The 27,755-nt window shown below is 58.4% G+C and overlaps 4 protein-coding genes across 5 annotated transcripts; 3 read left to right on the forward strand and 1 right to left on the reverse strand.

The window, feature by feature from the left end:
• Positions 1–327: 327 nt before the first annotated feature.
• On the reverse strand, positions 328–8,877 carry NUDC (nuclear distribution C, dynein complex regulator). The gene is made up of 9 exons (XM_040086333.2): positions 8,741–8,877; positions 7,610–7,687; positions 5,565–5,783; positions 5,195–5,272; positions 4,701–4,814; positions 4,106–4,300; positions 3,482–3,565; positions 3,273–3,391; positions 328–1,201 (listed from the first exon to the last, which is right to left on the reverse strand). The coding sequence occupies exons 1-9, from the start codon at positions 8,834–8,836 to the stop codon at positions 1,150–1,152; spliced, it is 1,035 nt and encodes a 344-aa protein (XP_039942267.1). The 5' UTR covers positions 8,837–8,877; the 3' UTR covers positions 328–1,149.
• Positions 8,878–8,905: 28 nt separating this feature from the next.
• On the forward strand, positions 8,906–12,045 carry NR0B2 (nuclear receptor subfamily 0 group B member 2). 2 transcript variants are annotated; one of them, XM_040086335.2, is made up of 3 exons: positions 8,906–8,954; positions 10,004–10,558; positions 11,127–12,045. In XM_040086335.2, exons 2-3 carry the CDS (start codon positions 10,033–10,035, stop codon positions 11,396–11,398), a joined length of 798 nt encoding a protein of 265 aa, XP_039942269.1. In that variant the 5' UTR covers positions 8,906–8,954; positions 10,004–10,032; the 3' UTR covers positions 11,399–12,045. The 2 variants fall into 2 exon arrangements, with proteins under 2 accessions (XP_039942269.1, XP_039942268.1); XM_040086334.2 differs by lacking the exon at positions 8,906–8,954 and adding an exon at positions 9,310–9,682.
• A 1,086-nt stretch (positions 12,046–13,131) lies between these two features.
• Positions 13,132–17,545, forward strand: GPATCH3 (G-patch domain containing 3). The gene is made up of 7 exons (XM_040086242.1): positions 13,132–13,480; positions 13,695–14,104; positions 15,256–15,430; positions 16,172–16,231; positions 16,478–16,599; positions 16,746–16,873; positions 17,236–17,545. The coding sequence occupies exons 1-7, from the start codon at positions 13,132–13,134 to the stop codon at positions 17,453–17,455; spliced, it is 1,464 nt and encodes a 487-aa protein (XP_039942176.1). The 3' UTR covers positions 17,456–17,545.
• A 1,473-nt stretch (positions 17,546–19,018) lies between these two features.
• On the forward strand, positions 19,019–23,800 carry GPN2 (GPN-loop GTPase 2). Its single transcript, XM_040086425.2, has 5 exons — positions 19,019–19,635; positions 21,442–21,598; positions 21,864–22,024; positions 22,628–22,758; positions 23,223–23,800. Exons 1-5 carry the CDS (start codon positions 19,219–19,221, stop codon positions 23,293–23,295), a joined length of 939 nt encoding a protein of 312 aa, XP_039942359.1. The 5' UTR covers positions 19,019–19,218; the 3' UTR covers positions 23,296–23,800.
• Positions 23,801–27,755: the final 3,955 nt, after the last annotated feature.

Raw genomic sequence — 27,755 nt, forward strand, 5'->3', positions numbered from 1 at the left:
CTTGCTATCCTCGTTAGCTCCGCACAAAGGAGACCTTGGGCAAGGGTGGCTTCCTGGTGCGGTCACGTGTGTGGAGAGCAGAGCCTGGAGCGGCCACCCTGGGGCAGCCCTGGGGGTTTAAGCCGGGAATGGGGCTCAGCATCGCTCCTGAGCAAGACACAGCTCCCAATGCCACTTCCTGAGAGAAGGAGAGACCATCAGCCCAGAGCTGGGAGCCAGAGAGGTATTCACAGGCAGCTCTGCAGAGAGCACAGCGCCCCTGGCACCCTCCCTTCCTTCTCCCTCCCAGATCCCTTCTGCCAGAGAAACCACACGCTCCACCCGAGATATTCCACTTGTTCTCCTTTATGTTGCACTGCAGTTTGAACAAAGGTATGAACATGCAGAGTGATGCCACTCGTCAGCGGGAGCTCGCACACAACGCCAGCGGGGAGAGAGGCTCTTGGAGAAGAGGCAGGAGACACTCCCAGCAACAACAGCATCCCCAAGGCCCCCCACATCCTCTCCCACCCACAGCCACAGACTCTGCAGCCTCTCCTTGCTCTAGGACAGCGGGCTGACCTCTCCAGCTGTGCCGGGAGCCCTGCAGTGCTGCAGCTGTCCCACTTCTGGCACAAACAGGAGCAGCCGCAAGGAGAAGCGGGGTCTGTCTCCACTGCAGCAGCTGTGCTTTTAAACGGCTCTTTTCCCTTCCCAGGAAGGCAGGAGAAGATTTCTTTTACAAAATAAACTGACCCTTGTTTTCACAGGAGAGCAGGAGGGAGTAGAACTCAGGAGTACCTGTGCCAGTGGCAAAGAGCAGGTGAGCAGCTCCGAGCAGCCCCGGGAAGCGAAGCGATGCCTCAAGGATTTGCCCCAAAACCTCTCAGGTCTGGCCCTTCTCAACCCCAACAGCCTTTTTTTCTCTAAGCCCTCCTTCTCTCCTCACTGCCCTTTGGGAATTGTGGCAGATGGCTCTGTCTGGAGCTGCTCTGGGGCCCAGCTTTCTGCTCCACAGGACACTGAGGGTGACTCTGCACAGGTGCCTCCGCAGCTGGCTCGGGTGGGGGATGCTGAAGTTTTACTTGCCCAAGGTGAGGAATATCCAACCATACAAATCCTGCCCCGTTCAATGGGCTGGCTGAGAGAGGGGGGGGGAAGGGGGAGAGCTCAGTTGAATTTAGCCTTTGAAAAGTCCATTTCTGGATGCTGTTCCATGAACCTGCAAGGAAAACAAAGACAAGTGTCACCGAGACACACAGAGCAGTCACACGCAGACAAGAGATTTCGCAAGGCAGAGGTCCTTCCGAACCAGCTCCCAGCTCACAGCTGAGAGAGCGGAGAGAAGAGACCCCTTCGTTTATTTCTTACTTTTTATACATTTGTGGGTCTAGCAGAAGATTGGCTTTTTGGGGTTTCCACCCCTCAGCCTCAGTGGCCAGACCAATTGTCAGTTACAATTGTTTTCAGGTTAGAAATATGCAAACAAAGGACAGAGAATGAAGAACAAAGGATTTGTTTATGTTACATCTGTGGGAAAAGGTAGAAAATTGCTCTAATATTCTACAGTAACTAAAAGATCTGACTCCATTTATGAACAATCAAAAAGGCCTTAAAAAAACTCAGAAAAACCAGGGTAACAGACAAGAGTTTGGGTGAGTCAGCAGGAGCCAAACAGCTCTGTTTGGGGAGGGAAGGATTTCTGCTTCCTGCACTGAGGACTTTTGCTGCAAACCCCACAGCAGGGAGGGTTCTGCTGAGCTCCTTGGGACACATTCCCTGGACTTTCCCTACAAACACCTTTTCCTTGGGTCAGTGGGAGCAGCATTCCTGCCAGCCTAGCAGGTCAGCAAGTCCAGACACACGGGAGTTGTTAATTATCAAACACACCCAGCACTGTTAGCCCTGGGCTGGACACGTAGCAGCCACGACACTCATTGTGGGGCAGAGGGGAGATGGTGAAGGCAGATTAGGGATGAAGCTCCAGCCTTACTGGGAATATGGGAAATATCCCAGTGCTCTGACAGTAAAAACTCAGGGAGGACACGACCAGAGGAATCTGGTTTCAAATCAGGTGCAACCTGATTTCAAATGTACTGCAGTCCCAGCAGGGGGAATCCCAGAATGGTGTGGGTTGGAAGAGACCTTAAATATCATCTTGTCCCAACCCCCTGCCATGCACAGGGACACCTTCCAGGGACTGTCTGGTCTCAGGTTGCCACATCGGGGAGTTCTGAGGTCCCAGGAGTGCCCAGTGCACACAGAGGCTGCTCTGCTCTGCTGCCCGAGGGACACAACACATCACAGCCCTGTGGAGGACTCACACAAGGTGCAGGTAAGTGCAGCTTGGTCTCCTTTGTGTTCCCATCTCAGGGTTTCCCACGGAACGCCTCCAGAGCGTTCCCACTTTCCACTTGCAGGGCCATCTGTGCTGTGAGGATCACAGCCTTGTTTGGCAGCCAGGAGAGCTCCAGGGGCAGACATCAGCACCCACATGGGTGTCACTGAGTCTCCTTTGCCCTGGACAAAGTCTAAACTTCCTCTCCATCCTCTGCCAGCCAAACTTCCTGGGCACCAAACAAGTGACCCTGCCAGCGAGGTGTCCTGCATGAGGCTTCCCAGGAGCAGAGGGTGCTTCCCATCCCACCAGGGAAGCCTGGTCTTTGCTCTGCTCAAACCCCACCCAGCTTCCCAGAAAAGTTCCTGGCACCACAGATAAAGCCAAGGGGAGCGAGGAGCCAGGTCAGCCACAGTAATCCTTCACCCAGAGATTAGGTGTGAGGCTGCACTTGCTGAAGAAGCTGTGTGACCCAGTATTGCCTCCACACCTTCCCAAACGGCCTTGGGAGCTGCAGGAGTCACTTCCCTGCCACAGTGCATTTATGCCAAACAGGGCAATAAAGCCATAAAAGTGGCTTGGGGACAACTGTCTGGGGGCAAGAGGAGGCAGGGAGGGGCGATTACTGGCTACCGAGGGAGATTAGACACCAATCAAGACCATGTTAAAAGTTCAGCAGAGATGGCACCTCCGGTTCTAAACCTGCCTTCTGGACTTGAAATCAGCGGGTTAAGACAATTCCAGAGCGAGGTTATTCCCAGATTTTCCCACTAGGCTTTCTACCCCCACAGGCTTTTACAGACACTGGTGGTGCCAACAATACAGTGACTGTGCAGACGTGAGCAGGGCAAGGACTGAAGGCCAAGCTGCTCTCTGTTCCTTTATTTGTGCCAGAGAGGAGGAGGAGGAGGAGCTTGGGAAGGCAAAGCCATGCAAAGGAACGAGCTGTACCCACTTTTTCAAAATGTCCTGCTTCTTCTGTTCATCAGAGGTGGGCAGGCCCATGGATTTCTGTCGTTGGTCATACATCATCTTCTCCACCATGCTGCGAGTTTCGCTGTCCAGGTCTGACAGCTGAAAGCAAGATCCAAATTGGAACAACTCTGGGTGCAGCTGAGGTCATTTCTGAGCAGGCTCTGTCCCGGAAAACAGAGGAATTCTTACCTTTGAATTCTCTGGATTAATTTTCTTGGTGTTGATTTCTGGGTCTGTGGAGACCAGTTTGTTCCACCATTCCATTTTGTTGATCTAGAGGATGAGGAAGCAAAACCAGTTTATCTTTCTTGGACTTGTTCTAGGGTTTTTAAGTCTCAGTCAAAGGAAAAAAAAGTGATGGAATCGAAATTTATTTGACAGTTTTCTAAATATCACTAAAATCTGAACATAGATAAAAGCTATTTTTCTTTCAAGCTGCTTTAGGCAGCCTAAATTTTCACAGCTGGGAGCTCTGAGAGAAATGTCAGATGTCCTGTTTGGCATGACATAAATGGGATTACAACAAACCACCCGGAGAGGCCCAGAGAGACACAAGAAGGGACACAAGGAGGTCTGTCCCTGGATTTTCATGTCACTAACAGACGCCAAAACACACTAAAGGACAACATTAAAATGACTGATTTCCTTCCAGCTTTTCCTGAGCTGCTGAGAAACACACTGAATATCCTGGAACAGAATCAGGCCGAAGATGGGGGAACTTAAATCCCCCAGGACAACCACGGCGCTCCTGTTTCAGCTGAGAGCCCAGGAGAAGCAGCCAAGCCTGAATCCTGCCCACCCATCCTGCTTTACCTTCTCCAGGTGCACGGTGACTGTTTTACCGTCCTCAATGAGCCAGGAGCTCTCCTCCACCTTGACCTCATTGAAGAGCTCCCCATCAATGACTGGAGGGTGGCCCTTGAGGCCGACCTTGAGGCGGCGTCTCTGGATGTCGACCACCACGTCCTTGCCCTTCAGCCTGAAGCTCACCTTGAAGGGCACAGCCAGCTGCAGCAAAAAGGAGCAGATCTGAGGAGCTGGGCAGGAAAATTCCTCCTCAACCTCCCATGCTGCTGTCCCAAGCCTTTCTGCCTCGGTTTCACCAGAGCCGGACAGAGCAGGGACTCTTCTCCCTGAGGTACTGAGTGAGCAGGAGGTGAAAGGAAGGGACCATAAAAAGGGAAGCAGATTTTGGTGCCTGGTTAAAATGAGACCAAAATTTGGCAAACTACAGCTCTTGGGAATTTCACTGAGTTACCAAGCTCCCTCCCAGCTACTGAAACATTGCTGTTTCCTACAAACTTCCAGAAGCAAATGTGACACAGGGAACTGGCTCCATCTCTTACCAGCACCTGCTCTTATTCCCTGTCTCAGATTGCTCAGATCCTGGTCACAGAGCACTACTCACATCCAGTTCTGAAAGAGTCTGTGTCCATCTGTAATTTGGAAGGTCAGCTCCATTGCCAGAGTTGGGTTTAAGTTTTCCTTTATCCTTCTCATCTTCCTCTTCATCATCTGTCCCCTAAGCAATTCAAGTGTAAAGAAAGATTTTCCAGTTTCCATTGTAACAACAGTTCTTGGTTTTTATTTAAGGATTGCAGGTCAGTTAAGTTTGTGTTTTATATCCACTTCAATTTAGCTTCGTAATTATTAGCTGCATCTGATAAAACATGACTGCAAGGAAAAAAAACCCCAAAGCCCTCTGTATTGGCACGTTTAGGAACTGTGCATTTTTAAAGCCAAATTCTCTAATTTGTATTTTCAAATATAAATTTTGGACAGGGCTTGGAGCAACCTGGTGTAGTGGAAGGTGTCATGGCAGAGCGTGGAACGGGATGAAGCTTTGACCCATAAAACCCAAACCATTTCATGATTCTTGAAGTATCTCCAGGAGAGTTTTACCTGTTTGTTGGAATCTGAAGATTCACCTTCCTCCTCCGAGGGTTTCACTGGGACACTGTTACCCTGTGCCTCCTTCTTCTGTTCGAAAAGAGAGGAGCAGGAACACGCTCAGCCAAGAGCTGGCACTCTGTGTCACTTCCTGAGCTGGCACTAGGTGGCCTCAGCCTTTCAGCTCCAGCTCAAGAGCACCACTCGCTGCATCCCACTTTAGAAACAGGGAATTTTCAGCCCTTAGAAAAGCAGGAAAGAGGCACCACCAAGGGGAAGATTCCCTCTGTCCTCCCATTTAAAGAACAACCCCGAGCCCTTCTAACCCCTCACAACCCCAGGGAAGGCAAAGCCACCTGCAGATCCCCGACACTGCTCTCACCTGGTTGATTTCCAGCTGCAGCCTTTCTGCCTCCTCATCTGTGAGCTCCTTGATGCGTGGCTCGCTGGCCTCCTGCCTGTCCCTGTCCCTGTCCCTGTCCCTGGCCAGGCGGGCGGCACGCTCGGCCTTCTCGCGCCGCTCGGCCTCCAGCCGCGCCTTCTTCTCCTTGCGCTCCTTCTGCGCCAGCTTGTTGTGGTGGCTGAAGGCCTCTGTGATCAGCTGAGGGACAGGGCCACAAGGGGTTAAAAAATGCCGTCCATTTCAAACCTAAACCAAGCCCGAGGAGCACAAGGGCATCTGTGGAGTCACACAGATGTTGGGAATTCTCCCTTCATCTTCACTCAGTTTTTTTGGACTGAAAACCTAAGAGTATTTTTCAATTTAAGGAAGGAAAATTCAAGGAGGAAAAAGAGAAAATTCAAACTGTTTAAATGCAGTCCTTCCTAGTTACACAAGGAACATGTTTCCAGGAGGTAACGGTGAAATAAAAATCCTTCACTTATTTTGTCCTTTTGCCGTTCCAGCAGGACGAGCTGGAATGCCCAACCCAGCCCTCTGAAGCCACTCCAGACCTCCAGGACAGCTGGACACAACAGACTCAACTCTTTTACCTACTTCTGACCTTTCCCACACCTGGGGCTTTTCTCCAGATGGAGCCTCAGTGCCATGATTCAGAGGAGAAACGCTTGAAACAGCCCTGTGTTTTTATATTAGGGGGTGAGCTCCTCCATAAATCATTTTTTTTTTTTCAGCCTTGCTCCCAATTCTCCAAAGGTTGTTGTGACTCTGGGAGGCAAAATCCCAAGGTCTCTGATGCCAAGGGCCACGTGCTCAGCGGGAAAGTTGAGTACACAGGCAGGGAGCCAGAGAATTGCCCCAGGGTCGATAAGGCCAGGGGTGCTGTGCACAGCAGCACGTAGGTGAGCTGAGGTCTGCCCCAGAAAATAACAGAGACAGATCCTCTGAAAGGAGTTAGGGGGGGGAAATTTATTTTTATATATCCCAGGAGCTTCGGGGTGGGGACAAAATCCATAACCTTTCCTAAGCAAACTGCAGTTTGTAAGCGAGCACTGAGTATTTCTGCTTTGCTTTACAAGCGAGGTTTGTTTACACTCTCGACTCCTGGAGTACAGAATGCAAGATGTGCATCCCCCAGGATGTCCCAGCTGCTCCCAACCCGTGGGGAGGAAATTATCTTCAGTGCCTGACCTTGTCCGTGTCACTGCCCACACCTCCCTCACCCCACACCTGCTGAAATGGCACCCAAAAAATGCAGTGACTTTCCCACCCTCGAAATCCTTTCTCTTTCATGCCAAGGGCTCAGCAGAGCTGGGGAACAGCTTCTTCCCCGTTTGTTGTGGTTCCCATGGAGTCAGAGCACTATTCCAGGAGGCCATAAAGCATTCTGACAGATGCCACCACCCAAGGGCACGAATGCTTTTCTTTCACAGGCGCAGATTTGCCAAGGAGAGTCGCCGGGCACCTCTGAATTGCCACTCAGGTGGGATCACACAGCCTCCAGGAACAGGGGAGATTTGCTGTCTATTCCAAAAGAAATGACAGCAGGGCTCACCTTTCCTGCTTTCAGAGAATCACAGGATGTTTTGGGTTGAAAGGACCTTAAAGCCCCTCCAGTTTCAGCGAGGGCTCCCTGCAGGATAGGGGATGCTCCATCCAGGCAGCCCAGCCAAGGGGCAGCTGCATGTGCAGAGCTGTGAACTTTGTGCTTTTCCTGAGCTGAACAAACAAGGTAACGCGGGGTTATCACCTGCTGTGTCACCGTTAAGTCACTGTGTCTGGCAGGTTTGCTTTCCAAACTAGCCTTTGGCCAGAGCCTGGCAAGAAACCTGCACTGTGCTCCCATCTGAGCAGGGAATTCATTGTCTCCTCCTCAGCTCTGACAGGGGCAGCTCTGGGTTTCCTTCCCTCCGTGCCCACATGCACCCAGGTGCTGGGAGCTGCTCAAGCAGGGGACCCTTGGCACGGCACAGACATGGGTGAGATGGAAGGGACAGGAGTTAAAGGCCTGCAGGATTACTTTTTACCTTCTCTGCCACTCCATCCTCTCCCCCGGTGAAGAAATCTGTTTTCCTCCTCAGGAAGCTGAAGAAGGTGTTCACGAGCTGGGGAGCAGGGCGGAGAGAAAAGGAACAGTGAGCCCAGGTCACTCCAAGTCACCTGGTGTGTCTGGAGCAGCCTTTATCCTTTGTCCTCCCTATCTGTGGCTGTTCCAGCATCATCTCGGGATCAGCCCCGTGACCGCTGCCTACAGAACACACTCAGCCGGGCAGATCCGGCCCCTGGATCCCCGGCTTGCAGGAGGAGTTTTGTGTGGTTTGATTTGCTTGAAGAAAGGCAGCAGCTCATTCTCAGCTCCTGCTCCCATTCCCCAAGCTGTTATCTGAGGCAGGAATGGATTTAGGCATGCATACATACCTATATCCCATATATATATACATACACACATGCCGTATTCTGTTTCTTTGCACACCTAAAACCATGCAAACTCCTTATTTTTACAGCTGCCAGGGCTCACCGATGAGTGAACCAGCACCTCCAAACCCCCTCTGGAAACCCATATTCCCCTTGAATTGTCTGATCTTTATTTCCCAGGAATCCTGCCCCAGGGTGGGTTCCAGTCAGAGGTTTTGCCACAACACGAGGAGCTGTTACAGGACCATTTTTAAAGAATTATTTGTGAGCGGGATGTGATGTGAGCAGGATGTTCCCACAGCCTCCAGCCCTGCTGCAGTGCAGCACGTGGATCCCGGGATCAGAGGGGGATCAGGGTGGGTGAGCAGATCCCCGAGTACGAGGGGATCCCGCGATCACGGCCAGGCCTCACGGGGTTGTGCTGGGAAGGTGACCGGGGGATCTCGATGCTGCCCTGCGGGTGCTTTGCCCCGCTGTGACCCCCACGGGCACTGCCCGCGCACCCGGAGCGCTCCGGGCAGGCCCGGGAGCGCCGGGGCCGAGCTGCGAGGGCACGGCGAGGGCGCCGCGGCGCCTCATTAACACCACACTAATTAACGGGGGCCGTTATCGCCGCTCCGGGAGCAGCGCACGTGCGGCCCCTGCTCCACGTGCCGGGGCGGGGCCCGAGGAGGCCGGGCCGCTCCCCGCTCGCTCCTCCGGTCCTGCCCCGCCCTCCCCGCTCCCGATCCCGGCGGGGCTACCTCGCGCACGCCGCCCTGGTGCTGCTGGGCCATGGCGAGCAGCATCCCGTCGAAGCGATCCTCCTGCTCCGCCGCCTCCTCCGCGCTGAGCCCCATCCCGCCGCCGCCGCCGCACCGGGCCTCCACCGGAACCGGAACCGGCGTCCGCGGAAGCGCGAGCCCCTCCCCAGCCGCCAATCCCAGCGCGTCCCCGCGCCATTATCTTCGCTGATTGGTGAAAAGGGCTGTCAATCTCCCGGGAAGGGGCGGGGCTCGCGGTGCGGCGGGGTTGTTATGGCGACGGGCGGTGCGGGCCGCGGGTCTGGCCCCTGCTGCCGGGGAGCTGAGGGCCCGAAGGGTCCCCTGAGCACCCGAGGGTTCCTCTGAGCCTCCTTTTCTCCAGGCTGAGCCCTCCGCCCTGCTCCCTCCGCCGCTCCTGCGGCTCCAGGCCCTTCCACAGCTCCGTTCCTTTCCCTGGACACGCTTCATGTCTGTCTTGCAGTGAGGGGCCCAGAGCTGGTCCCAGGGTTTGCGTTGCCTCAGCAGAGCCGCATGAACGATCATTGCCCGCTTTGGCTCATGCTCAGCTGCTGTCGACCAGCACCTCTGGGTCCCTTTCATTGGGAAAATATGGGAGTTTTTGCCTTTTTTACTTACTTTTCTCTCATTCTGCAAATGGGAGCATTTTCCCTTCTCCAGCCCTGCGTTTCCTCTGAAAGGCACGACCTCTGGGCCCATCACAGCCTGCCAATCCGCCAGGCTGCTCTTCCTCCACCACAACAAGAGGCTCTCGAGCAAGGCCAGGCAAATAGCCGCTGATAACACAACTTCCAGGTTGCTGTTCCCAAGGCCGGGGCGCCGGGGCCATTGAACGCCGGGCCCAGACGAGCACCCCGTGTTTGTCTGTGAACCCTGGCAGCTACACCTGCTCCACGGGGCCTTGGTGCCATGGTACAGCCTGGGGTAATGACTCTGTTTATCCTGTTTGGGTAATCCTGATAAGGCCACACAACCCCTCCCGCACCAATTCATTGAGAAAACAGCCGTTGACCGCGCCGGGAACTTGCCTGGCCCGGCCAATCAGCCCAGCAACAACGGGGTTGGTCGGGTGGTTTTAATGAGGGCTGCTTAATCAGGGCGGTCAAGGCTGCAGAGGAGTGTTCGCTGTGACCCGGCTTTATAAGAGCTGGCTGGAGCAGCCACGGGCTGGCAGGGCTGGGAAGACGGGGACGATCCAGCCCGTGACATATTTTGGAAGGGATTTTACGTCTCTCTCCCACCCAGCTGAGTTTCGACGAGGACCTGGCTCAGCCATGAGCGCCAGCGTGGACACAGAGTGCGAGAAGTGCCGGTGCCACAGCAAGGACAAGCACCCAGCCATCCTGTACACCCTCCTGAGCCAGAACCTGCGGCCCGGCGGCGCCCGGCAGCGCTGCCTGTGCCAGCAGCGCCGCACCGTGTGCCTGCGCACGCCGCACCTCACCTGCCAGGCCGCCTCCGACGTGCTGCTCAGAACCATCAGCTTCGTGAAAAACGTGGCTGCCTTCCACCTGCTGCCGCGGGAGGATCAGCTGCTGCTGCTGGACGGCTGCTGGGTGCCCCTCTTCCTGCTGGGGCTGGTGCAGGGGATGGTGACCTTCGAGGTGGTGGAGGCCCCGGCCCCCAGCATGCTCAAGAAGATCCTCCTCAACGGCCAGAGCAAAGGGCAGGAGCCCGAGGGGACGCAGCCCACGCTGGCGGCCGTGCAGCGCCTGCAGTGGTGCCTCAACAGCTTCTGGAGGCTGGACCTGAGCCCCAATGAATACACCTACCTGAGGGGAGCCATTCTCTTCAATCCAGGTGAGTGCCGGCCCCTGGTGGCTCTGCCGGCCAGCGCTGGCAGCTGCACACAGACTCACGGCTTCCCAGAGTCACTGAGGGTGGAAAAGATCTCCAAGACCATCGAGTCCACCCCGTGCCACTCCCCGACCTTGTCACCAGCCCAGAGCACTGAGTGCCACGTCCAGGGACAGGGACTCCACCACCTTCCTGGGTGAACACAGACCTCATGGCTTGGAGATGCTCAGAGATGGGCAGGTGTGAGAGCAGAGAGGGCTGGTCACCTTTTCCCTAGCTCTGGTCATTCCCAAATGCACTGGGAGGCAGGAAGGAAGGGTGTCAAAACCTTTGCCTGCCCTACAGACAATAAATCCCGGATTCCTTTACTTTTAAAGCATGATTTTCCCTGTTAAGTGCTTTCCCTCCCTCACACAGCCATCCCAGGAACAGCTAGGCCTCAGGAGCGCTGTGTGCATCTCCTTGGTGTGGCCTCACAGATCCCTTCTGAGAAATGGGGACGGGTGGGAATGGGATAACCTGGAGCTGTTTCCCATCCTTCACATCCCTCTCTCCCTGCTGTCCCTCGCAGACATCCCTGGGCTGAGGGCTCCCCTCTACATCGAGAGCCTGCAGCGGGAGGCGCAGCGAGCGCTGCAGGAGCTGCTGCACCCCAAGGACCAGGGCCGCTTCTCCCGCATCTTACGGGTCACATCCTCCTTGAGATCCGTCCCCGCCGCCCTGGTCACCGACCTCTTCTTCCGGCCCATCATCGGGGACGCCGACATGGGGGAGCTGCTGGTGGAGATGCTGGTGGAGGTGCCGGGCTGGCCGCAGGGCCCGTGGCTGCCCCTGGCCCGCTGAGCAGGATTTGGGACACAAGCGCTCCGGACTCTGTGGGAACTCTGTGTTTCACTGGGGGCTGGAGGATCCCTGGGGAAGCAGTTGCGGATTTTACAGCAGCCCCTGGTCGGCCTGGGCCGGTCTCCAGTCCAGGGAGTGTGTGTGGGTGAGGGGTTTCCTGCCCTGGTCCCAGTTTTTACTCGTTTTGCTGTGAACTCCGAGCAGTGAGGGTTGTCCTCAGCTCGATCTCATGGTGTCAGTGGGATCACAGTCCGAGGGCAAACGTTATGGAATTACTCTGGGTCTGGCTTCCGTGCTTGGAATCTTAGAAATACTCAGGAAATTTCTTCAGGGGAAAAACCAGAGTGTTAAATTCCTACCGGGTGTACAGACTCACCCCTCTTTTTCCTCAGAATCTCTCCTTCCTCCATAATTCCATGAAATACAACAGGATTAAGAGCACTGAGGAGCACCTAAACCTACTGCACCTCATGTGGGGCTCCAGGCTTTCCTGTCTGTGTGAAAAGTTAAACCCCAGCAGAGCTGGTTTAGTGGGAGATCCAAACCTCCCTCCCTGGAGTCAGAGCCAGGTGCACATCTCACCTGGAAAACTCGCTCCTCCTGCCTCCAACAGGTGAGGTGTCAGTATTTTATAAGTGAACATTCATGTGGTTTGTATATAAGATGCAATAAATTATTTTTTTTAATAAAATGTTTGGTGTTTTGGAACATGGCGATGCCTTTTTTAGCGACAGCGTTGAATTTAGGGTGGGCAGAAAAAAACTGCAGGCATGGAAAAGATAGACTAGAATAAAATAAGATTTTCCATAAAAACCCATCTGGCAATGCAGACAGGTCGATTGCTGTCAGTGGGAGCTGTTGGATGAAGAGCCCCTGGGTGCTCCCAGCACGCAGAATTCCCCAGGGGCAAATCCCCACGTTGCACCTTTCTCCAGGTGCTGAGATGCAGGTGTTGAGCCTCTCCCGTGGGCCACCTCAGAGGTGGCTGCTCTGCCTCACCCAGCTGCCAACAGGCACCAGCCCCGTTTCCGTGAGGTGTCAGCTAAAGCTGCACGAAGCCTCCCCGTGCCCACGGAAACACCTGGAACCTGCGCCGGCAGCGCCGTGCGAGGAGGAGCCGCTGTGTCAGCCTGGGCCTGCAGCTGTGCCCGGCTGATCCCAGCCCATGATGGCCTTTTTCCATGGGCAGGGAGCGCCTGACTCACCGATGGTGCCCACAGCCCAACGGGGTCACACGGGGATCCCGGGGACAGGGCATGGCCATGGCACCCACCTGTGACAGCAAAGGGGACAAGGCCAGTGCCGGACAAGAACGGGCAGCCGGGACACCTCCAGTGCGCTGAACTCCCCGGGGTGTGACCCTCAGCGTTTGTGACCTCCCCAGGGGTCTGGCCAAGCCCTGCTACCCCCAGGGCCTGTTAACCCCCCCCCAATGGGGTATCTTTGTCTGCAAGGAGTGTGGCAGCCCAGGCTCGCTCTGTCCCCTGTCCCTGTGACCCCTCCCAGGCTCTCTCTGTCCCCTGTCCCTGTGATTCCTGTGACCGCCCCCAGGGTCCCTCTGTCCCCATCCCCAGTGACCCCCCTGTCCCTGTGACCCCCCCAGGGTCCCTCTGTCCCCTGTCCCTGTGACCCCCCCAGCCCCGGGACCCTCGGGACGCTCCCCCGCCACCAGGCGGCGCCCTCCACCCTTCGCGTGTAACGTCATCACCGCGCGCCGGCACCGGCGGCTCAAGATGGCGGCGCCCAGCGATACCGGCGGTGATGGCGGCGCGGCCCGATACTGCCTGGTGAGCGGCATCCCGGCCGCGCTCCGCTCCGCGCAGCTCCGCGCCTACTTCAGCCAGTTTCTGGAGGCCGGCGGCTTCCTCTGCTTCCACTACCGGCACCGTCCCGAGCGCCCGCCAGCGGGCGGCCCCGGCGGGGCCTCGGCGCCCCGCACCTGCTCTTGCCTGGTGTCCGTGCGGCCCGGCCGTGCCCGCCGCTTCGTCCGCATGTACTCGGGCAAGCGCTGGGTCGGGCCCGACGGCGCCGCGCTGCCCGGCCGCTGCCTCATCCGCAGGGTCCGCCTGAACACCGGGACAGGTAGGGGCGGGCGGCGGTCCCGGGACGAAACTCCTCGTGGAGTCTCCTTAACCCTTTAAATCTGCTCCGAGGCAGGAGGAGCCCGTGTGGGCTCTGCTTAATCCCTCTCCTACTCGGGAGAGCTGGGATTTACCCGGCTCGGGTGGGGTGTGGGATCCCCCCAAACCCTCCCTCCTGTCCCACAGCCCCCCAAACCCTCCATCGTGTCCCGCAGGCCCGGGGGTGTCTCCCAGCAGCGAGGACGGGGCGGCTGCCGGGGGATCTGTCAGCGAGGCGGAGCTGAAGCGGCTGCCCGAGTTCAACCCCCCTTCTTTCATGCCTTTTGGGAACGTGGGCACCCCCCTGAGCGTGTTCCTGGAGCTGATCCGGGCCTGCAGGCTGCCCCCCCGCGTCATCCAGAAGCTGCAGCTGGATTTTCCCAAGACCGGCTCATCCCGCAGGTATGGGAATGTGCCCTTCCAATACCAGAACACTGAGACGGTTGCTGAGGAGGAAAGAGTTTACACGGCTGCAGGGGATGAGATCACCGAGGGAGAGGAGCCTGTGGGGCTGACTCAGCCAGCCCGGCCCGAGGAGGATGAGGAGGGGCAGGAGAAGGAGGAAGAGGAGTCGAACTCAGGTGATGTAAGTGGAATATTCCAGCACCGCCTGGCCTCAGCTGTTGGAGCTGTGAGGGCAGATCCCACTGTCAGAGCTCATTTTTAAGTTCTTAGGTGGACAAATGGCTTGTTAAAAACAGTCTTAAAATAGGATTGTTCACCCCTTGGTGCGCTGAGCCCCTCGGGGCAGGGACAGGGGGGCCTGAACCCCCAGAACTGCTCAGAGTGGTCGTAGGGGTTGATCCTGAAGGGTTTGGTGCGAGGAGGAGCAGAGGGGAGGCCGGTGCTGCCCAGCAGCTCCTGCCCTGCTGCCTGGCACATGGGCCTTTGCTGGGAAATGAGGTGACAGAGGTTGGGGACCATGTCTGTGTGCTGGGAGTGACGTGCAGAGCTGCACAAAGGGCTGACCTTGGATGCTCCTGCGCTTGCAGTTTAGTCACTCTGAGGAAAATGGCTTTTGTGACAAAGGCTCCTGGAGAGCTGGGCAGGGCAGGAGCCATCCCACCCCTGTCCCTGGCAGACGCCTGTCTGGCCTGTTCTCCCAAACCTCTGTCATTACAGATCCCCAGGCAAGCCATTCCCGTTCTCTCCTCTGCCAGAATTAACTCAGATGCCAAATCTCTGCTGCAATCCACCCCATTAGTCTCTCCTGGCAATGTGGGGCACTGAGAGTGCTTTGTTCCCTCCTTTTCTAGCTTTTTATTCAGTCTTTTCGTCTCCAGACTAAACAGACTCCTCCAGCTGCTTCTCCCAGGCTGTTTCCTGGCTCTGCAGCCGTTCTTTTGGCTGTTCCCTGGCTGTGCCCAGAACTGGGCAGGCAGCTCTGTGCCTGTGCCAGGGAGCCGCTTCCTGGGAGCCCACGCAATCTCCTCAGGGATCAGCTGGAGTGGAATTAATTCGTAGCTAGTGCTGACTGCAGGTCCAACACACCTGCTCCTTAAATGGGCATCGGCGCGGGGCAGGTGGGGCCCGTGGGGTGGGTGTGCTGTGGGATCTCTGCTGCTGACTCTGGCAGTGGTGTTAGTCAGGGATGAGCTCATCCCTCGTGTCGGGGCCTGAGCGCCGCGGGCCGGGCTCTGCCAGCAGAGCTGCTCCAGGGGATGGCCTTGGGAAGGGTCAGGGAGTGGGGAGGGGGCTGTGCCAGTGTCCCCAGCCCCATCCCAGGTGTCCCTGCAGGACGATGACACGTGTGAGGAGTGGGAGCGGCACGAGGCGCTGCACGAGGACGTGACGCAGCAGGAGCGGGTGCGGGAGCGGCTCTTCGAGGAGGAGATCGAGCTCAAGTGGGAGAAGGGAGGCTCCGGCCTCGTGTTCTACACGGACGCCCAGTTCTGGCAGGAGCAGGATGGAGGTGACCTTGGTGTTTGTGTCACTGAGCCCACGAGCTTTAACAAAGAGTGCAGGTCACCTGGAGCCACCAACACCGTGCCGTGGCTTCTGAGCCTTCCCTTGGGCACTAAACTGGTGACCAGGGACCCCTCCAGAGACCCCCGTGGTGCTGCTGGCGGCCTCTGGGGTGGGCAGTGGGATTTGGGGAGTCTGTGATGCCATTTCCTCTGTGCTGGCACTGCTGAGGCACCACCTCGAGTGCTGTGTCCAGTTCTGCAACAGAGACATGGAGGGGCTGGGGAGTGTCCAGGGCAGGGGCTGGAGCTGGGAAAGGGGCTGAGCCTGGAGAAAAGGAGGCTCAGGGGAACCTTGTGGCTCTGCACAACTCCCTGACAGGAGGGGGATTTGGGATTTGCTCCCAGGGAACAGGGACATGAGGAGAGGGAATGGCCCCAGTCTGGGCCAGGGGAGGCTCAGGGTGGACAGCAGCAGGAATTTCCCCATGGAAATGGAGCTCAGGCCCAGGGCAGTGGTGGAGTCCCCATCCCTGGAGGTGTCCAGGGAAGGACTGGACATGGCACCCAGTGCCGGGCTGGTGACAAGGTGGAAACTGGTCACAGCTGAGCTGAACAGTCTTAGAGATCTCCAGCCTCAGTGATTCTGTAATTCCTTCGCATTTTGTTGGAGAAAACAGGGAGCTGGGCCATCAGCAAAGAGCTCCCCTGTGCCAGACCTCACTGTGCTGCTTCCCTTCTCTTGGCAGACTTTGACGAGCAGACGGCCGACGACTGGGACGTGGACATGAGCATCTACTATGACAAAGGTATCAGAGCCGAGCCACCCACCCCAGGGAAACCAGGAAACTCTGACCATGCAGAATTTGAGAGCTCTTTGTCATTCTTTGAAAGCATCCGAGCTGTTTCAGTGAACCTGAAACGACGTTTTTCTGGTCTGGCAGCAAGGGTTGCCAAAAAGAACAGGTTCTGCCTCCTCTGCTGGTGCTCTGGGGAAGATGATGGTGGTGAACAGCCTCCCTGAGCTGTGCTGACTCTGGCTGCTTTCTCCCCAGCTGGAGGGGATAAGGATGCTCGGGACTCAGTGCAGATGTGGCTGGAGCAGCGGCTCCGGGATGGGCTGGAGGACGGATCTGTGGCAGGGCAGCACATTGGCACCTTCGAGAGGTACACCAAGGTGAGCGCTGGGTGCTCAGGGCAGGGCTGTGCCAGGGGGGTGCCCAGGGCATGTGGGTTAGGAGGAGGAGAGCTCTTGGCTCTGGGAAGATGAGGGTGGGATTTGCCCAGCAAGTGTGTGATCTCTTTTTTTTTCCCCTCTCCCAGGGCTTTGGCAGGAAGGTCCTGGAGCAGCAGGGCTGGACAGAGGGGCAGGGCCTGGGGAGCAGCAACTCTGGGATGGCCGAAGCTCTGGATAACGAAGGCCAGAACCCCCGGTGCAAGAGGGGGCTGGGGTAAGTACCCAAGTGCTGTTCTCACCTCTGCCCAGGCTCTCAGGGCTCACAGCAGCTGAGAGGCTGCAAAGGGAGCCGAGTGGGGACAGGGCTGTCCCGGGGATCTGCCTTTCCCTGCACAGCTGGGGAATTCCACAGCTCTCCATTGCCAAACACGCTGCTCTTCCTGGCAGTCCAGGCTCCTCAGCGGAGCAGGGCTGGAACCATGTGCAGCTCTGTGGAAGGTGTCTCTGCCCGTGGCAGGGGGTGGAACTGGGTGGGTTTAAGTTTGATCCAAACCATTCCAGGCAATGAGGTGGGAAGCACAGGGATCCCCGATGGCCTCTGCAACCTCCAACCAAACCTTTCCTGCTTCCCTCCAGGTACCACGGGGAGAAGCTGCCAACTTTTATCAGGAAGAAGAAGCCCCGTGGGGACGCTTCTGTTGTCATCTCCACCATCTACGATGAGCCTGAGCCCCAGGACTCGGGTGACCAACTGCTCCGGCGCCAGCCCCCCACGGCCATGAAGTACAGACAGGACATGGCCTTTGTCCGAGCGTCCCACCCCGCCCTGGGCAGCCTCAGGGCCCAGCCACACTGAGCAGGGACTGTCACAGCCTTTGTCCTGCTCCCCAGCCCAGGCTGGCTCCTGGTCTGAGTGTGAAGCAGGGTGTTTATATTTATTTTTACTAAAAATACAGATTTGTAATAAAAATTGCCACAGCGGGTTGTTTTTTTTTTCCCCCACTAATCGAACCCTTCAAATGAAAGGAAATGTGTTCTGTGTGAATGAGGAAGGATTTGGGGGGGAGTTTAAAACTTATATTCGTGCTGGAATCTACCAAATGTGTGTGTTTGGTGAGGCTGGAAAAGCAGAACTCGCAGTTAAGGGCAGCCTGAGAGCCAGGGCAGGACAAGTACAGACAGAGCACGGTAACTGTCCTGCTGCTGCCCGAGCCAGCGTTCCTTGGGCGTGGCCATCCCACGGTGCTGGGAGAAACTCGTCGGGATGAAAGGCTTCTCCTGGCAGCCCGCAGGAGCTCTGGGGAGGCGTTGCCCCGTGCCTGTGGGTAGCGGCTGCTTCCTGAGGTGCTCTGCCCCGTTCTCCTGGCCCAGGCACCGGCAGAGGGGAGAGCTCCGTCCCACTGACCCGGTGCTGGAGGTCTGGGGGTGAATGGTGGAGGCCCTGTGTGACTCCCTGAAGGGGTGAGAGGGGAAAATGCAGGGAGCATTCTACTTGACAGGAGCGTGGAGCTGGGTGAGAGTCTGGCTCTTCTTGTCAATGAGTGGAAAGACAAAAAGATGTTGGCTTCAATTGCTCCAGGAAGGCTTAGGGTGGACATTAGGATGAATTCCTTCACGGAAAGGGGATTTAGACATTGGGAATGGGCTGCCCAGGGAGGCGGTGGAGTCACTGTCCCAGAGGTGTTTAAGGAAGAGCAGGGCGTGGCACTCACTGCGGCGTTTGGTCTGAGTTCGGACTCGATGGTCTCAGAGGCCTTTCCAATCCCATCGATTCAGTGATTCGGAAAGAAGCGGGGCTGGGGCTCTGCTGGAGGGCCAAGAGCCGGCGCCGGGACTCGAACCCGCGACCCCTGCCCGCGTCCGGAGCCCCGGGTTCGAGCCCCGGCCAGGGCGGGGCTGCGCGTCCCCCCGGCCGCCAGGGGGCGCTGTGGGAGCGGCGGCGGCTCCGCGCCCGGAACGCGGCGCTCGGGGCCCGCGGGCACCCGGACCCACAGCGGGGGCACCGGCGGCGGTGAGCGGCCTGCGGGACCGGGGGGGTTACCGGGACCGGGGGGGTTACCGGGACAGGGGGGGTTACCGGGACCGGGGGGGTTACCGGGACCGGGGGGGTTACCGGGACAGGGGGGGATTAGCGGGAAAGGGGGGTACTCCCGGGACAGGGGGGCATTACCGGGACTGGGGGTGTTACCGGCACCGGAGGGGCTAACGGGGTGAAGCGGCCTGGGCGGCAGGAAGGGGAGATGGGGGAGAAAGCGCGAGTGAGGAGCGAAGGAAGCAGCGAGGACGCGAGGGAAGCTCGGGGACAGATGGGGAGAAGGCGACGTGGGGGCGGATGGGGAGCAGGGGAAAAGGGGGAAGAGAAGGCGTGGAGAAACGGGAATGTTGTGGTGAAGAGGAAAGGGGGAGGTGAAGAGAGGAGGGGGATGAGAGACCTGGGGCAAAGAAGGAGAGGTTTGGTCAGAAATGGGGGCACAGGCACCGTCCATTCATCTGCACCCGCTGGCTGCGGGCGAACCCCGGCACGTCCCGTCCCTGTGAACGCAGACCGGACTGTGACGGGGATGTTGTTCCCTCTCAGGCCGTGGCAGGAGGAGGAGGAGGAGCAGGAGATGAGCCAGCATGTCTGAGGGCAGCAGGGGCAGCTCGCTGGCCTTTGGCCAGGTGGTCATCGGCCCGCCGGGCTCCGGGAAGACGACCTACTGCCACGCCATGAGCGCCTTCCTGGGTCAGCTGGGCCGCAGCGTGGCCGTGGTCAACCTGGACCCCGCCAACGAGGCGCTGCCCTGCCCCTGCGCCCTGGACATCGCCGAGCTCGTCACCCTGCCCGACGTCATGGCCAGCCTGGGGCTGGGCCCCAACGGGGGCCTCATCTACTGCATGGAGTACCTGGAGGCCAACGCGGACTGGCTGCGGGACAGGCTGCAGCAGCTCAGGGGACACTACGTCCTCTTCGACTGCCCCGGGCAGGTGGAGCTCTACACCCACCACCAGGCCCTGAAGAATGTCTTTGCCCAGCTGGCCAAGTGGAATTTCAGGGTAGGGAGGGGCCGGGGCAGCGCGTGGGAGCCCACGAGCTCCAGGCTCACCCTCCGTGGGCACGGGGTGGGGTGGAGGGTACTAATGGCTGTTGTCTTGTGGGGTTTTTTGGCTTTTTTGGGGAAGGAGGGGAATTTTGCCCTATTTTATGCTGGGAAAGATTGGCAGAAGAGTGGCCTGTCAGGGTTTTTAGCGAGATTGGGAGCAGGAACACAGATTCCTTCCTCACACCTCACACAAAATCCCAGAGTGCTTTGGGTTGGAAAGGACCTCAAAGCCCATCTCATTCCAGTCCATTCCATGGGCAGGGACACCTTCCACCAGACCAGGTAACTCCTGCATGTCCCTGAACACTTCCAGGGCTGGGGCAGGGGGTACATCCTGCTGTGCTGCAGGATCCCCCCACAGCCCAGATGTGTTTGATCCACGGTGGGGTTCTGTGTGTGCTGGGAGCCTTGGCACTGCCCTGAGGAATGCAGGGGATGTGCCAGGCCCCTCCTGCAGCCCAGCCAGGGCCCCGTGCAGCCCGTGGGACGTGCTCTGGGCTCTTGCACAACGGGAGCTGCAGGTGAGGGCAGCCCCGGGAGCTGCTGACGCTGCGCTTGCTCTGCGGCTCACGGGGCCACACCATGAATGTGCAAACCCTGGGTGCTCTGAGCAAGAAGGGCCACTTCATTTGTTTGAGAATGTCACTGGGAATCTGCACATTAGAGCTTATTTTCATTGGAATGAGTGGACAGGGAATTGGAGTTGCTAAAATAAGACATTTACAGGGCTGGTCTCTGCTCTGCCAGGTGCTCACGCCTGGTGCTGCCCGGGAGCCTCAGACTGGCTGGGTTCTGCTGCTGTGACTCAGAGCCCTGACTTGGGGTGACTTCCCCAGCTCTGGGACCACATTGTTACAGCCACACAAAACCCAGGGAATCCAAGTGTTCATTAGTGTAATTATTAATTATCGGCACAAACCGCAGCTGACTCTCCCAGCAGCAGGTGGTGTGCTGCAGGTACTGCTCCTCGGTGGGACTGGCCGTTCCTGTGGGGAAGGGGGGATCTGGAGACAGCTCTGCTGTTCAGGAAGGGAACTGCCCCAGCTCCCACCCCGAAAACCCTGAAGAGTTCAGACAAGTGTGGAAACTTCAGCTGCAGAGAGAGAAACCCTGAGAAAAGGGGGAGCAGCTGCAGGTTGAAGTTTCTTGTGGTGCTGTTGGTGGAGCTCTAAAAGCCTCCCCAGAGCCCTTCCCTGGGTCTGAATCCATGGTGGGAATGTGGCAATAGACACTTGGTGTGCATTCAGCCTGGAGAGGAGAAGGCTCCAGGGAGAGCTGCGAGCCCCTGGCAGGGCCTAAAGGGGCTCCAGGAGAGCTGCAGAGGGACTGGGGACAAGGCCTGGAGGGACAGGACACAGGGAATGGCTCCCAGTGCCAGAGGGCAGCGCTGCATGGGAGATTGGGAATCAGGAATTGTTCCCTGGGAGGGTGGGCAGGGGCTGGGATGGAATTCCCAGAGCAGCTGGGGCTGCCCCTGGATCGCTGGCAGTGCCCAAGGCCAGGCTGGACACTGGCACAGTGGGAGGTGTCCCTGCCAGGGCAGGGCTGGGGCCAGGTGAGATTTAAGGTCCCCTCTGACCCAAACCATTCCAGGATCCGGTGTTTTGTGGCGGAACGTGGGAGGTGGGAGGTGTGAGGTCATTTCCCCAGCTGGGGCAGTCAGGGCTGAACAGATCATCCTGTGGCCACTTCCACACTGTCCCACGAGCAGGGGCTGGGCTTGTCACAGCTCTGACCTCCTGTGTCCCCTTGTGCCCAGCTGGCTGCCGTGCACCTGGTGGATTCCCACTACTGCACAGACCCTGGGAAGTTCATCTCCGTGCTCTGCACCTCCCTGTCCACCATGCTGCACGTGGAGCTGCCCCACGTCAACGTCCTCTCCAAGATGGACCTGATCGAGCAGTACGGGAGGCTGGGTAAGGGGATCCCCTGGAGCCTCAGCGTGCTTTGGGGGCCAAGGGACCTTAAACCCCATCTCTTCTGCCTCCCTCCCACCTTCCACTACCCAGGGTGGCCCAGAGCTCCGTCCTGGCCTTGGACACCTGGAGGAATTTGAGGGGGAGGGATGTGGAATTGGGCCGTGTCCGCTGTGTGAGAATAGGGGTGGGTGGGAAACTGCTGTAGGTCTCCCTGTGCTCTTCAGCTTCCAGCTTGCCTCCAGAGCTCCCTGTTTCCCTGCAGCTTTCAACCTGGATTATTACACCGAGGTCCTGGACCTCTCTTACCTCGTTGACCATTTGGCCTCCGATCCCTTCTTCAGGAATTTCCGCCGCCTCAACGAGAAGCTGGTGGAGGTGATCGAGGACTACAGCCTGGTGTCCTTCGTGCCACTCAACGTCCAGGTGAGCCAGCAGCAGGGAGCAGCGAGCCCTGCACGTGCAGCAGCTGCTTTTTGTCTGCCCAGAGCCACGGGGCTGGAAACCCCAGCCTTGAAGGGACTCAGGGCTGGAAACCAGGGAAACACGCCCGGACTTGTAAATGATCTGTGGCAGCCAAAGGAAAGAAAAAGGCTGATGAGCTTGGGGCTACCTGGGCCTTGTGTCCTGGGGTAGGGAATCCAGGCTCCCCCTTCCTTCAGCTCTTCTGGCCTGCATTTCAGATCTGGGCTGAGGATCACCTAAAACCTTGTTAAATTACGGAGCAGCAAATGATGAGGACATTGGGAGGAATACATTGGGGAGGGAGGGCTGGAAACGTCCTTAATCAGGCACTTGGCAAAAGTGTCAGCAGGCAAATGGGCTGGGACAGGGTGATGAAAGGGAATGAGAGGGTGGAGGGTGTCACTCGGCCAGCACCAGTGTCCCTGTGTGTCGCCGTTTGTGTCCCGGGGCCTCGGGCGCTGTCGGGGTGCCCCAGAGCCCCGGGGAACATCCAGGGCACAGCCCAGCGTCAGCTGCTGCCCCTGGGGAAGGAGCAGGTTCCCAGTGAGCCGTGTCCCCTCCCAGGACAAGCAGAGCATGCGGCAGGTGATGCAGGCCGTGGACAAGGCCAATGGATATTCCTTCGGGGACCAGGAGCACCGGAGCCTGGAGGCGCTGATGTCGGCAGCTGTGGGGGCCGATTTCCACTTCTCTTCGTATCCTCTGTGGTGTTGAGTTTAATTTCTCTCTCCCTGGGGGACAAAGGCTGGAATTTGCAAGCCCAGGCTGCTCCTGACATCGTCTGGTGGGTGATACACGTGTGGGGAGTGGGGTGTGCCCAGCCCAGCCCGGGGCAGACACCCGTCCTCACCAAACCCACCAAAGTTGTCTCTAATTGACACCGTGAACGTGTCACGAATCTTTTAACAACTTTCCTCTCTCTCACCCTCCCTTGGATGGGTTCTTTCCTTCTCCTTCAAACCATGCAATTGATTCTCCTGGACTTGTCAGGTCTGGGATCAGGCGGAGCCTGAAGTAACTCAGGTGATGCTGCCTCTTCCTGATGGCCTTTGGGCTAATGTGAGGCTGGGCTGGTTCCTCGCTGGGAACGTTCAGAGCTCCTGCAGAAAGGGAGTGTTTGAGCCCAGCCCCTCGTTTTCCTTAATTACTGCGTTATCAGCACCCTGGCGGTGCAGGAGAAGTATGTGCAATCTCAGGACAAAGCCGTGGAAGAGGAGGTGATGGATCTGTGACACGCCCTTCCCCGCTCCTCTGTTTTGACACCTCTCCTTTTCCTATCCAGAGCTCCAGCTGCGACTCAGAGCAACTGAAAGCCTTTCCAGGCATTGTCTGGACTCCCTCTCTGGGTGGGTTTGACCTCCGAAGCTTCAGGCCTGCTGCCCAGAGTGGGGATTTGGCAGAAGGGAGGTGGCTGAGGGTCTTCCCTTAGGAACGGAGAGACTGAGCCAGGGAAGGCAGGGAGAGTAAGGAAAAGAAGCGAGATAAAGCCTCCTCCATCATGACCAGGAGAGCTCCAGAGACAGAAAAGTCAGCTGGAGCTGCCTCCTGTGCAGTGAGAGTTGAGGCAGCAGTCCTGGCTTTGCTGCAGGAGGAGCGTGCACGGGCCCCATGCTCCCAGGGGAATCCAGGCCGAGACGCCTCCGCGCCGTCTGAAGGACAGAAAGGCGTTTGTTTTTCTTTTTCTTAGAAATAATGATGGACTCTTTCTTAATAAAATACTCCTCGGTCTCACTTTCATCTTAGGAGTTTGCTGAACCTGAATAAATAAACCCAAGAGTGCTCCAGAGCCCGAGGCCAAAGCGCCTCGGGTGGGAGCGTCGGCAGCTCCGCGTGCGCCGGGCCCGTCGCTCTCTGATGTGCCTGGGAGCGGGCTCAGCGCTGGCTGCAGGGAGGGAGGGCTGTGGGACAGGAAAGCAGGTCACCGCTGCCGATGCTGCCGTGATCCGGAGGCTGGGGCCGGCCCGCGCGCAGCACGGAGCGCGGAACGCCAGCCAGCCTTCGGGAGGCTTCTGGTTAAGAAAGCCCCGGTGTGACTCAGCTCATGGTTTGCATCTCGGGCCTTTCCCAGGAGCAGCCCTGTGTGTCCTCATCCACCTGCTTTTTTCTGGCCTTGCTTTCTCCACGTCCCAAATCCCGGGATTTCCCCTCCTGTCTCTGCGGTTCCCAGTGCCGGCAGCAGCGCTGAGCCTCGTGTGCTCGCTGCTCTGGGCCCGGCTCCAGGCGGGGATCAGAGGGGCTGGGGGTGACAAGTGGGGGTGGCCACATCAGGGATTCTCCGAGTGCCTGCGGCTGCTCCGCACGGGACGGGAGCGGGCGCAGCTCCCGAGCCCGGCTCTCTGCAGACTCAGCATCGCCTCTTGCCCAAGATCTTGCATAAAACGCGGCAGGATTTTCTCACAGGATGGTTTGGCCCCTGGCAGAGGGATTGGAGGCTGGATCCTCGATGGATCTGAATGTGGATGGGGTCGTGGGCAGCTGGGCAAGGAATTAAAATGAATTTTTGCCACATCTCCCAAATTCGTGGCCAGGACTGGGAGACGAGGAGGAGCTCAGGGAGAGGAGGACACAGACAGACGTGCTTGTGCTCCACCCAGACCCCATCCCAATGAAACCGATTTCAGCTATCAAAGTCAAACCCCAGAGTGCTGCCGGTGCCTCGTCTCCCCCTGAGAGCCCAGGAATTTCCCTGGGTGTTCCTGGCTGGAAACCAGCAGCTGCATTTCAGTGCTGAAGCTCTGGAAGCCAATCTAACCATAACTGAGCTGAAATTCCATCCTCACCCTGTGGCCTTGTCCTGGTCGTTTTGGAGCTCTGTAGTTTCTGTGAAGGGGGGGGGAGACGGGATCATAAAAATATTAATTTTATAGTGGCTTTTTCATGGCTTTGAGAGATTTGGTAGCTTAAAAGGGTATGGTCAGGTCAGGCTGAGCTACACAAGAGCCATCAAAGCTTCTGTGGCTTTTTGGCTTTTTTATTTGAATGCCCTGGATATCTGCAGCCTCAGCCCTGGGATGGAAACCGCTCAGCTCAGGTCACGGAAGCCAAGAAATGCTGAGGTCTCGGAGAGCTTCAGCCCCAAAACTGCAGCGGTTTTGCACCAGGGAGCTCCTTAACAGATGAACCCACAGCCCAGAGGGGACAATTCTGGACAGTTCTTCCAGGGAGAGCTGGAGCCCCTGGTGTGAAACGCAGGGGTGAAAGGCAGCCTGCTCCCGCATCTCACCCCCCCAGGCTGGGAGGGGACATGCGAGGCTCCCTCGGGGCGGTGACACTTTGGCTCCTGTCACCGCCTTGAGCAATCGGCCGGGGCCAAGGGCCAGGATGAATCACCCCAAGCGAGGCACAGCCCTGGGAGGGGGCCCGGCTTTCTGCCCGGCTGGTCCTACCTGCTGAGCCCCCCTGACCGTGAGGCTGAACCCGGCAGGGTGGCATCTGGGGCACGGAGGGATTTGAGCATCAATCAAAGGCACGGAACTGGGCTCTGCCGGGTTCCAGCCCTAATTTCCGGCTCCACGGTGGAACTACTGCTCAAAAGCTGAGTTTCCCCATCGAGTGGTGCTTTCTAATGGGGATAAAAAAAAAAAGTCTTCAAAAACGCCAAATCCCCCCAGAGCAGGCTCTGGTGCCAGCGTGGCAGGAGGCTGCCCCGAGGCCAGGGGCCGTGGACACCCCATGTGTGGGTGCCCAGCCTGGGGGTGCCCCAGCTAGGAGCCGACCAGCCCCAGCCCTGGGCACAGAGCCCTGGGGAGAGGCTGGGAGAGCTGGTGAGGAGGACAGGCCGGGCTGTGGGTCCTGCAGCTCCCACTCAGGATGGGCAGAACCTTTTGCAGGCAGCAGAAGATCCCTGCTTGCCCTCAGAGACAGGTTTGGGGGGCCTCTTCCCCATGGCTACCAGTCCCTGTGTGGGGGCTGTGCCAGGACCCTGCTGAGGCAGTGACAGCGAGCTGGGGGACACTCCTCGGCCCTGGGGCACGCAGTCCCTCTGCTCCAATGGTGTTTAAGACACCAAAACCCATTTGTTTGGGAGCTTTTCCCTTCGGGGATGCCGAGACCATTCCCCAGCCCCTGGACAAGGACCATGATGGGGATCAAGGTCCCAGTGTCTCCCTGGTCTCTCCACCATCCTGGGTGAAGCAGGAGGACAGAAGGACCCCAGAGAACTCCCCAGCAGCACAACCCTCCCACAGGAGCCTCCTGGGGATCCGGGGCCTCCTCTCCTTCCCAGCCTGGAAAAGCTGCCGGACCGGCTGGGAGCCGGGGAGCACCATCCTCCTACACGGCCCAGCCACGCTGCAATTTCGGGAGCTGTTGAAATCAGTTAACTCCTGGGCAGCCAGGAAGAGCCCACAGCCCCAGGGATGGACAGACACCCCCAGTTACCCCGTCCTGGGCAGCAGCACTCTCAGCTCCAGCCCTGCTGCTCTCCAGTTTAACCAGTCAGGGTGTCCCCGGGTCGGGGCCAGCGCGAGCCCTCGGCTCGTTTTTCCCGTCGGCTGCCCCGGTTTGGGTAATTACAGGTCTGGGGCTGTTCCCAGGCTGGGAGTGCTTGGGGCCAGGAGGAGGCCAAGCTTTGGGGTCCCTCAGCGGGCTCCCCCAGGACCAGCCCTGACACCTCGGGGACCCCCAGGGAGCCTGGGGGGCCCGGGCAGCACCGGGGGATGTGGTGATGGGGCTGGGGAGGGACTGGAGGCTCACAGGGGTTCATCCCCTCTGCCGGGATCTGCTCCAGGTGTCCCAGCCAGGGTGAGCAGGTTCTGGTTTGTGCAGCCCGAGTTCCCACAGCAGAGCCCTGGCAAACCTCGTTACATCCCAGGCCAGCCCCTCGCTCCTGGGTACCCCACCATGCGCCGAGGGGGTCGCGTCCCTCTCGTGCCTCATTTCCCCCAAAGCCCAGGGGTTCCTGGCCCTCCACGGGCTGGGATTTGGGCTCAGGACTGGCGCGTCCCCCCTGTCCCCGCTGAACCGGGGCAGCACCTCCTGAGTCACGGCGCGTTTCCTGCGGCATCCCAGAGCTCCCATCAAAGGCCGGCTCCTGCCCGGCCCTGCTGAGCTCATAGCCCAGGGTGCCGTGACTGTATTTTATTGTAATTATTTTTCGTGTTGAAACGCGCTGGTGGGGGAAGCGGGGGGGGGGAGCTGCACCCTTGGCCTCCTGCCAGGGCCAGAAGTGCTGAGCTTTCACCTGTCCCAGCGTGTCGGGCCCTTGAGAGGGATGTCCCCACCCCACTGACACCCCAGGGCTGTCCCTGTGTCGCTGCCCATGCAGCTTTTGTGGATTTTCCTCCTCGGACGTAGAGGAGCCGTGGGGAAGGACCCGGGCACGCACGCAGGGGTGTCAGCGGCGGGTTTTGGGGAACCGTGGGTTTGTATCGAGGGGGTGGGGTGGGGGGGGTGTGCACCTTTGAGCGCCTCAAGGAGCAGCCAGCCCTGTGTGGGGCTGCCCAAACCCTCATCCCACGGATTCCCAGAGCCCTGAGCCCTCCTGCGGGGTCACCCCAAGGTGCTGCTGGGGGCACCGGGATGGGAGGGGAGGCGCCCGGAGCTGCCCGGACCTGTGCGCAGGGAGAGAAGAGGCAGACGAGAGCAGAGGTGCAGGAGAAGGTTTATTGGAGACTCACAGAGGCTTCGGCAACACGCGACCCCCTCCCGGATTGGGGGGGCTGCCCGGACCCCCCCTCACCCCGGCCCAGCC

The sequence above is a fragment of the Hirundo rustica genome, chromosome 25, assembly GCF_015227805.2.
Source record: "Hirundo rustica isolate bHirRus1 chromosome 25, bHirRus1.pri.v3, whole genome shotgun sequence".
NCBI classification, from domain to species: domain Eukaryota; kingdom Metazoa; phylum Chordata; class Aves; order Passeriformes; family Hirundinidae; genus Hirundo; species Hirundo rustica.

Excerpts from the sequence above, each read along its gene's own strand:
- NUDC (XM_040086333.2), bottom strand. The coding sequence starts at position 8,836 with ATGGGGCTCAGCGCGGAGGAGGCGGCGGAGCAGGAGGATCGCTTCGAC. Across the intron at positions 7,688-8,740 it reads ACCAGGGCGGCGTGCGCGAG|CTCGTGAACACCTTCTTCAG; the intron begins GTAGCCCCGCCG and ends CCTGCTCCCCAG. Across the intron at positions 5,273-5,564 it reads TGCAGCTGGAAATCAACCAG|AAGAAGGAGGCACAGGGTAA; the intron begins GTGAGAGCAGTG and ends CTTTTCGAACAG.
- NR0B2 (XM_040086335.2), top strand. The coding sequence starts at position 10,033 with ATGAGCGCCAGCGTGGACACAGAGTGCGAGAAGTGCCGGTGCCACAGC. Across the intron at positions 10,559-11,126 it reads AGCCATTCTCTTCAATCCAG|ACATCCCTGGGCTGAGGGCT; the intron begins GTGAGTGCCGGC and ends TGTCCCTCGCAG.
- GPATCH3 (XM_040086242.1), top strand. The coding sequence starts at position 13,132 with ATGGCGGCGCCCAGCGATACCGGCGGTGATGGCGGCGCGGCCCGATAC. Across the intron at positions 13,481-13,694 it reads CCGCCTGAACACCGGGACAG|GCCCGGGGGTGTCTCCCAGC; the intron begins GTAGGGGCGGGC and ends CGTGTCCCGCAG. Across the intron at positions 16,874-17,235 it reads CGGTGCAAGAGGGGGCTGGG|GTACCACGGGGAGAAGCTGC; the intron begins GTAAGTACCCAA and ends GCTTCCCTCCAG.
- GPN2 (XM_040086425.2), top strand. The coding sequence starts at position 19,219 with ATGTCTGAGGGCAGCAGGGGCAGCTCGCTGGCCTTTGGCCAGGTGGTC. Across the intron at positions 19,636-21,441 it reads TGGCCAAGTGGAATTTCAGG|CTGGCTGCCGTGCACCTGGT; the intron begins GTAGGGAGGGGC and ends CCTTGTGCCCAG. Across the intron at positions 22,759-23,222 it reads GCCGATTTCCACTTCTCTTC|CACCCTGGCGGTGCAGGAGA; the intron begins GTATCCTCTGTG and ends CTGCGTTATCAG.